Here is a 9,551-nt window from a genome sequence, read left to right as displayed (position 1 = left end):
AGCCAAAAAATTAAAAAAAAAAATAAAGCCAACAGAAAAGGTGTCTGCCTTGGCCGCTCAGACAATTACACCCTTGTGGGAATGGCGGAATGAATGGTACAGTGGACACCCCAGCACTATTGACATTATAAACATGTAAATGAAACACATTAGGACTGACAATCAATTGTCTGTGAGCACTGCAAACCTGCTTTCCTTTCCCAGTGAGGGTGAGAGGCAGAACCTTTCTTTACGGGGGAGCAAGGCACCTTAAAAGAAAATGAATAACAGAGATGGACAAAAAAATGTTTCGACTGGGAGGAATCTGCCATTGTTTGGGTTGAAAGCAATGCTGCCATAATAAGAATTAGTAGACCCCCTTTTTACCTTTGTCATGAATGCATATATATATATATATATATATATATATATATATATATATATATATAATATATATATATATATATATATATATATATATATATAAATGTGTAACCGAGTATTGTATTAAGCCACAAAAAAAAAGAAAAAAATCATGTTTTTACCTAAAATTATGTAATCAATATATTCTAGTGGGACAGACCATCTATTATTGAATGGCTTTGTGTTGATTGAAAATGAATAGCTCTTTGTGTTAGAGGAAATCTTAAAAACCATGAATTGTAAGGAAACTTAAAAGAAACTATAAACAAACAAGCTTACACTTTGTGTATTGCAACAATCAAGAACTTAAATAAGCATGATGAGGATCACCAGATTCTGACTCTTACAGCACCTGCACTGGAAGCAAAAAGAACAGGCTGGTTTAATTAAAGAAAGAAAAAAAAAACAATAGTTAAAAAAAGAAAAGTTGTCCCTTGCTGCATATAATTACCAGAATGCATGTTTTCCAGTTAAAATAATTATTTTCTGTTGTGCAGGTTGACTAATCAATTAAAGCACTAGATCTGCTGAAGCACTTTAACAGCTATCCAAGCAAACCCTCACACAGCTGGATGTTACTTGCAACACCGGGAGGGGTAAAACTGCAACAAAATCGCAAAGTGGCTAATGTCAGGTTCCCAATAAATATGACTGACCTTTTTATTTTTATTTCCTTTTAGAAAATATGTGTAATTGTGTACTTTCTCCAAATGTAATAAAGACAAATACTTTAACCCTTTAATAATGATAAGGAAGGCTATTAATATGCCTTAGTTTTGCAAAGTAAATTACACTCAGGTGTCAAAGAGTTAAGTGTGAAAAGTAACTGCAAGGAGTACTCATACCCCCCCCCATTTGAAAATACATAATATTTTCATAAATTGATTAACAAATTGTAAGTGACTTTCTTAAAGGAGAGTTCTTTAAATCGAACATGTTACCAAACAAACAACAAGTGATGAAATAAACAAACCCGGTTTTATTTCAAACTAAGGAGGAGGTCTGATCTTCTAAAAATAAACTGCCATCTATTTTCGAGCTGGGTATGCTGCCCTAATCGTATATTGTGTATAGGCTACTCTATATGGGTACATTATATATATATATATATATATATATATATATATATATATATATATATATATATATATATATAGAGAGAGAGAGAGAGAGAGAGAGAGAGAGAGAGAGAGAGAGAGAGAGAGAGATAGATAGATAGATAGATAGATAGATAGTTAAGGGCATGCAACATAGCAGTACTAGAAGTCTTGCTGCCTTCAAACAGTAAGTGCTGCGTACGAAAACAAAATCCACAGAAGTGTAAAAAGCAATCTTCTACACTGGATAAATATCCTATTTTCAAATAGACAAGACGATTATTGGAGCGTGCTTCGTGAAATAATAGGCGTTTTTTTTTTTTTTTTGGTGAAAGTATTACAAAGTTACAAAGTGAGTCAGGCGGACCCAGATCATCTGACTGAACTCTGACAAAGTCCCAGTCTTGTTTATTTCTACAATATGTTTAGCTCTTTGTTAAAAACATATTCGTTTTTTTTTTTTTTTTTTTTTTTTTTTTTTTTTTTTTTTTAAATTGTCTAAACATTTTCTTCACTCAAAACTCATTGTAAAAAGAGTGTTCGCTTTTATCGTTTTGTGTACTGTACCCCACTACCTCAGTTTGATAGCTTTTGTTTCAGAAATCTGGCTATTCTGATGTTCTGCACTCAAGAGTTTTCCCCCCACAATCTGTTCACTTTGCCACTATTCAGTTTAGTTTCTTTTTTTCCCCCTCACGTTCACTTTCCTGGTCGCCTCCGTTTTTTTTTTCTTATGTTCTTTCAATTCAAGGAATTTCTGTACCACTGATAAGCATCATCATATTTAGTGTTATCAGCAGAGACACACGCTCAGCTCCGACATATTTTCCATGAATCCAGGGCAGAAGAAAAATCCAGTCAGCTCAGATAAATCCACGCCATTCCCAAAGGAAAGGCTATTGGATACATCGCATGACAAGAGGAAAAAAGGGGGAAAAAAACGAGACCTGTTTCTTAACCGGATGGTGTGTAATTCGATATAAAATAACCATAAACAGCATTAAATCAATTGTATACCCTGTCTATAATTTAAGAAAATCAATGAATACACCATGCATACAAACAAAATTCTACTAATATCTGAAACAACTTTTTAAATGTTTTTTTTTTTGTTTGTTTGTTTGTTTGTTTTTTCAAAAAATGTTTTTAGAGAAAGTTCACGGACTAACTGCCCCTTTGTGTTGTGCATATCTAAACCATAGGCTTGAAAAATATGAGTGAGAAATTAAAAAAAAAAAAAAAAAATGCATGCTGTGTCCTACATATATCCAAAGCAAACACATTATTTTAATAATGATATGTAGCCTACCAGGAAGTACTACATTGTACATTTGTTTTCTTTAGACACAGTTGTGTGTGTGTGTGTGTGTTTTTTTTTCTTTTTTTTTTCTTTTTTGTATATACCGGCGATTGTTCAGCACAGAATAAAGGCGACTTCACTCAAAGCTTTTGTTATTCAGTGGATCAGCAACGTGCTTCTAGTTACTTGTAAGCAGAAAAGACCCTCAACTACAGTCATTGATTTTTATAAAATCAATATCCAGCATTTAATAAAGAAAAGAGGCAAAACATTAGACAGGGACTGGAAATATGGCATTTAATTTTCCCGTCTTTTAAAATAAATGCTTTGCACATACCAAAGGAGGTCCATTCACTAAAGCCAGGACCAACGCAGACAGCGACCAAATGTAATTGCGTTAACGACTAAATTATAATAGAAAAATATGTTATAATCGATAAAGCTAATACTTTAGACAGTGCAATGTGGAAGACAAAACATATTCCGTATGCATTAAACAAACAGTACTATTAGGGCACAAAGAGAAAATATGTAGCCCACAAACGAACTGTTTCTTTGTAAAATTCCTCAGTAACTCCCCCATATGGTTCAACAACTCCACCACCATATAACAACACCGTTACACCAAACAAAAAAATAATAATAAAAAAAAAAAAATACAGTTTTTCGCTTTTAAAGGTTCATTAGTATTCCACCTCTCTCTATAACTCATTAATGTTTGATATCTGGACGGTTAGAACCCAGTCCACTCCAGTCATGTTTTCAAAAGTTGTCAGTCCTTAGATTATATTATGTTCCATAACAATATTATTCTAAATATAACATATAGGTTATTGCAAATATACGTTGAAGAATCACTGGTTTTTAACCGCAACAGATAAAGGGAATACATAAGCGACAATGCAGCCTAAACACCAGCAACACAGTGACTGTTATGACTCAGACTACAACACAAACTTTAACTTCACAGAAAATGAAATAGACGAAGGACTATTCGCAACAGCAACAACAACAAATGACTGTAGCTCCTGACTGCCGGAACCCGTAATGAAAGGAACTGATGCGATTAAGAATGACCCGTGCTGGATGGAATGAATAAATGATCGCAGTCCGACAATCGGACTGGAAACAAACTATCAAGAAATCATTAATATATAAATGGTCGACAGTTATTTCAGTTCAGAAATAATAATAACAACATAATAATAACAATAAAAACAACTAGCCAATTACAGTAACATAAGTCATCCGGAAATATGACAAATTTGTTTGTTTGTTTGTTTGTTTTTACCTAGTGGGAATTAAACTACCAGACAGATCGGTTATACTTTAAATAACTTAACTAGAAACTTTCTAGCTTCCCCTTCTCTTAGTTTTTCTACTGCCTTGACAGTTTCATTTTTTGCGAAACTATAATGTAAACTTCTATTAAGTTACACAGGTGTCTTATTAGACCCGGCTGGAGGGAAAAAAAAAGATCACTAATGGTTTATCAAAATGACATGAGAGCAGTCATGGATACATCGGTAGCCCTTAAACACACTTTCTCTGTGACTGCACTCAACTCCCATTGAAACGTAAAAATCAAAAACAGGCGAGCGATCCCCTCAGCCAGAGCGAACGTCCTGTAACCCAATGAATGTTTTCTTAACACAAATCTAAAAGATGTTGTTTTTATTTTTTATATATATATATATTTTTAGTGGTGTTTTTTTCTTACCGTTTTTCCTTCTTGGGTTGGCTTGTTTTCGCCTCTTACACCTGGGGCCATCCGCCATGATCTGCTGCTTCATTGATAAGAGTGGATCAGATGGCAGTTCGCATGGACTCGACTCCCTGAATCAGCAGCACGCAGGCTCAATATCTATCAACCAAACACACAGCAACAATGTGGGCACTGGGAGATCTCATTTAAATACAGGGCGCCAAATTTAACTCACAATAAAAAAAATTAATGGGCACAAAACATCACGTCTATTTTTTTTTTTTTTTTAAGAAATGGTAGGTGATGTCTCTCTATTATCTTTCTTCACTTGATCTTTCTTGAAACTGTGATCAGATGAAAAATAAAGACAGAGAGCACAGACAGAAGGGGGGCTGGGGGGGGGGGGGGGGGGATGAGAGGGGAGAGACAGAATTACACCTTCAATATGACTCATAATTCACGATGACTGCCGATGGGGGAATGCACTATGTTTTACAGTATGTAATTTAAATACAAGGCGTCTTGGTTCTTCCAATCTGCGCATGATAAGACAGATCGTGTTCTGTAGATGTTGCATTACGTCTACAATGTTTATTAGAAAGGAAGCGTCACAAGTAAGTGAAACTTGTGACTATGAAAGGAGGTGGGTTACAGTTTTATCACCTAAGAGCTCAGAATGAATATGGTTGCATTTATTACATACACCGTGTATGTCTTGCTGTTTTGTTTGTTTTGATTAAGGCGATATCGTTATTATTCTATAGTTTCTACACGACCATTTGAAAGGGGAGGATAACTTTTTTTTTCTTCTCCTTACGAAGCATTCTTTAAAAACCTACTACTCAAGGTTATACTGCATGGCCAATAAAAACTATGGATAGCAAAAAAACAAATATAGCGTTTAGTCAGTTTTGGGGGGTTTGTGCAAATAACAAGATGTTCTGTTTGATAGGGAGATGCAACAGCAGCTTTAAGAAGCTCTGACTCGGAGGATTAGTACAAACACATGGCAGTACAAAGATGTAACAGATGTAACCTGTAAAACATTGAAACTTAACCCTTTTTCCTCCAAGCAAAAAACATGCCACCCCCTACGAACTCTAGAATCTAATGTTTGTTATCAATGTATGGTCATAGATTACTGCGCGGAATGAATGTTCTTTGTTTTTAGAACCGTGTCACCAATAACGTTTAATGATATATGCATTGCACATTTGCATGGAGCTGTGGTGAATACGATGTAACACTACAGGTATATTTACAGTGTTTCATGTCAACGCCAAATTTGCATAATTCCATTAAAGTAATAATTAGATTTAACACATAGCACATTCCTTGAGATGCACTTATCTCAGCACAACATGCAACGCGGTAGTGCAACAATACAAAACCAGCAAGCACTTTCTGCAAGATGCCCCAGCAACACACAAAAGTTGACAATGTATATACATCTTAACACAGTGGACAACAAGATTAATCAAAAAGAAATAAGGCTAATGAAAAATTTACAAGCATGTTTCAGTATGTTATTCAGCAAGAAAAAACAATAACTGTGACACACGTCAGAAAACACACACACACACACACACACACACACACACACACACACACACACACACACACACAAATAGATTAACACTAACAACAAATGCAACAAACAACAAAAAACCTAATAATCGCTAGAATGCATTAGTATGGAATCTACTTGGTAACGTTCTCACTCCTACAAACTTGTTATTTTAAGAGAAACTCATATAGAATGTTAAAAAACAAAATGTTGTCACCACTCTCACTTAACAATTGACATCTAAAAATGAAACTTGCGAATTTAAAATAAAGCAAACATTTAAATTAGGGAAAGTGGCTAAATGAAGTATATGTTGTAACATCAGATTTGTATTTAAATAATGCTGATCGTAAAAGAAAAAAAAAAATAGCCACAAACACGATTCAGACATTGTAAGATAAAATAGCACAAATAATGAATCGCTTTGTAAAAGTAACACAGAATGTAATCCAAACGACGTTGTATTTCTTTGTAGCATGCCCACCTTTTTACCTGTGCAAACAGGTAGACAAACTTTATGAAAAATATACATATAAAACAAAAACAAAGCATACTAACGCATGCAACACATTCCTTATAAAACTGTTACATTTAATAAAAACAAGACTGTAAAAATACACCTACCTGGAATGCTGTCCGTATCTTATAAAATAGTTCAACAGAAGAAACAGAACGAAGCAATAGAAAGGTTAAATTATGAAGATCCTTGCAAAATGATAATAAGCCTTGGAAAGAGTAGGAAGAAGGACCGTTATTCCTGCTGGGCAGGTTAGGACTGATCTCTTTCAGCCACTCTAGGAAACAACCTGGGACGGACTGACGTGTTCACGCCTCTTCTAATGACATTTTTTTCTTTTTCTTTTCTGTAACATAGAGAGACCCCGGAACACGCGCCACCTATCTTCACTGGCAGGGATAATTGAGGCGCCCAAACGTGAGCATCTTCTGAAAAACGTGATCAAGTTTTTTTTCTTTTTTTTTTTTTTTTTTTTTTTTTTTTTATGATCTGAGAGAAATGAACTGAGTCAGATTACCTTGCAATCCAAGCAAGAATAATATTTGAAGTTGGAACACCCCCTCCAGCCCCCAACCTCCGCAACAATCACGACAAAGGGATCTAACGGAAACTGTGCTGCATCAGCTAGCTGACCCTAAGAAACCTCAGGATCAACAAACAGAACGCTGAAATATCTTGTTTCTTGCAAGTGAGCAGCATCAGAAGTTCAGTCGTTGCTCAGCCCTGTTATCTGCACATTTGGATGCTGTCTGTAGTTCGGTATGAATCTCGTATATGGTTTCGTTTTAATGTAGTTATGAAAATATCCCTGCCATGTGTTTCGGCATTGTTCTGTACGTTATTTCAACACATTTTTAAGTTTTAGCTTCACATGACTTGTGTGACTCAAAACCAGTTGTGCTTCAACCCTCATATTGTGTAGTAGAAGGTGTGATGCAGACAGCACTTTCATTGAATCACTTTACCTAACACCTTTAATTTTTTTTTTAATTTTGTTGAAGGCGAACATGTATTTTCAAAGGAATTTACATTATACATTGTTTAACATTGTATAATGATTATATAATGATTATATATATAATATATATATATATTTTTATATATATATATATATATTATATTATATATCTATATATATATTATAGATATATATATATATATATATGTATGTATATATATATATATATATATATATATATATATATATATATATATATATATATATATATATATATATATATATATATATATATACACACACATATATAAATTGCTATGAGATTGGTTTCTCTACGCCAAATAACGGTCAATTTTGAGTTAAAGGCGTGGTTTCTATGTTTATTGATTTTTTTTTTTTTTCTTACTTCATTTATTTGTTCTGTGTTTAAAGCTATTTCCAGTTTCTGTATCGCAAAACTGATAGAAAAACAATCCCCGCCTTTAAAATGACGTGATTGGTTATGTAAATAAAATATTTTTCTTCTCCCCTATCTTTACGCAGCTATCTAATGACACTGTATGGGTAATTAAATCATCAATCAAGGGGCTGGGCTTGTTAATGCCTTTGTTCAAAGCCAATCGGGTTAGAGCAAACGGGTTTGCACACAGCAAAGCAAAGATGTTCAACATCTGGAATTCAGCAATTTACTAAAGGCTGCAGATTATTAACCAATTCTGAGCCCAGATCCCTAGGGAGATATTTAATGTCTAATATCTCTCAACCAATTTGCAGCTTAATTTTATTTACAGACTAAAAATAATGTCATTATATATATATATATATATATATATATATATATATATATATATATATATATATATATATATATATATATATATATATATATATAGAGATATATTGGATTTTATTTTCACAGATACGCTTGGGTTACACAGGTAATTATATTTATATTGCAATAAATTATTAGGTTGTGTTAGGTATATCTTCATGTTTAAAAAGCGTTGTAAAACGGTTCTCATGCCTTTTCTTTATTTGAATGTGCACCTAAATAATAGTCTGAAAGTTTATAGTACATTGATTTTAACCCCCTTCTTTTATTGCATTTTATTTTTAATGACGATGCTGAAAGCAGATAATCTGCTACTTACGTAACTACTCAGTTCGCTATTACGACACAGTTTACTATCATGAAATGGTCGCACAGTTTACCCCCAGTGATAGTTCGATTTGGTACACGTGCTTTAGCTGTATCTCAGAATATTTTTTTTAATCTGAATGTAAATTCTCAGCAGGGTACAACTACTTTAGGCGTTTGAATTAAATGAATATGGAAAAATATGCTTTTCATACCCCTCCATGGTGATGATTCCTATGATTGTAAAGTAAGGTAATCTTACAAGTCTTTAATCAGAAGCATGTCTGTTGAATGACCAGTACAGGTACAGGGTCTGTTCTGTATTCTCTGTCGTTATCTGTCCTGTTGCTGCACTTTTCCATTTTGATAATCCATACAGATACAGTGCATATGACCCCTCCCAGTTATTTTGCTTGAAGATGCTGCACAAAGTGCAATCACCCTGTAGATTAGCATTGCAGATAATGGTTTAACTCACACAGAGGTTAATGTATACATAAAACTGTGAACCTAAGAGTTTAAAATTGATTTACAATTCAACTGTGTTAAAGGTTATTAATAAGTACTCTGATATATCCTGCTATCACTATAAATCATGTTACAGGTGCAGTCAGAAATAAACACATTATTTACAGCAGTATTTAGTTAAACTATTGTATTCTCTGAACTACCACGTAAGAGATCCAACTCACACTTTATGTATTATTAAATTACATCATAAATGATATTAGTAACATAATTATGTTTTTAGCCAAAATGGTGTAACTCATTCATGAAGTTCTTAATAGATTTATCCATTTTAAACTTTAATGAAGAATACTTAAGTGTAAAAAAGATAATGATCTACTACTCCTACTACTACTACTA

General features: G+C 33.6%; 1 protein-coding gene across 3 annotated transcripts in view; it reads right to left on the bottom strand.

Moving 5' to 3' along the window:
* The window catches only part of LOC121323104 (zinc finger E-box-binding homeobox 2-like), a 76,668-nt gene extending 69,761 nt beyond the window's left edge, over positions 1 to 6,907 (bottom strand). Inside the window, exons 1-2 of one of the 3 annotated variants that reach the window (XM_041263891.1) lie at positions 6,696 to 6,907; positions 4,520 to 4,663 (exon numbers count right to left, since the gene is read on the bottom strand). In XM_041263891.1, the coding sequence (XP_041119825.1) occupies positions 4,520 to 4,592 (73 nt within the window). In that variant the 5' untranslated portion in view covers positions 4,593 to 4,663; positions 6,696 to 6,907. Of the gene's footprint in view, positions 1 to 4,519; positions 4,883 to 6,695 lie in introns of those variants that run through there. The other 2 variants (XM_041263889.1, XM_041263890.1) reach the window with 2 other exon arrangements.
* Positions 6,908 to 9,551: the final 2,644 nt, after the last annotated feature.

Source organism: Polyodon spathula, chromosome 11 (assembly GCF_017654505.1).
Source record: "Polyodon spathula isolate WHYD16114869_AA chromosome 11, ASM1765450v1, whole genome shotgun sequence".
In the NCBI taxonomy this organism is placed as follows: Eukaryota; Metazoa; Chordata; class Actinopteri; order Acipenseriformes; family Polyodontidae; genus Polyodon; species Polyodon spathula.
The sequence above is the reverse complement of the archived record's forward strand: the minus strand, read 5'-3'. Positions and strand labels throughout refer to the sequence as shown.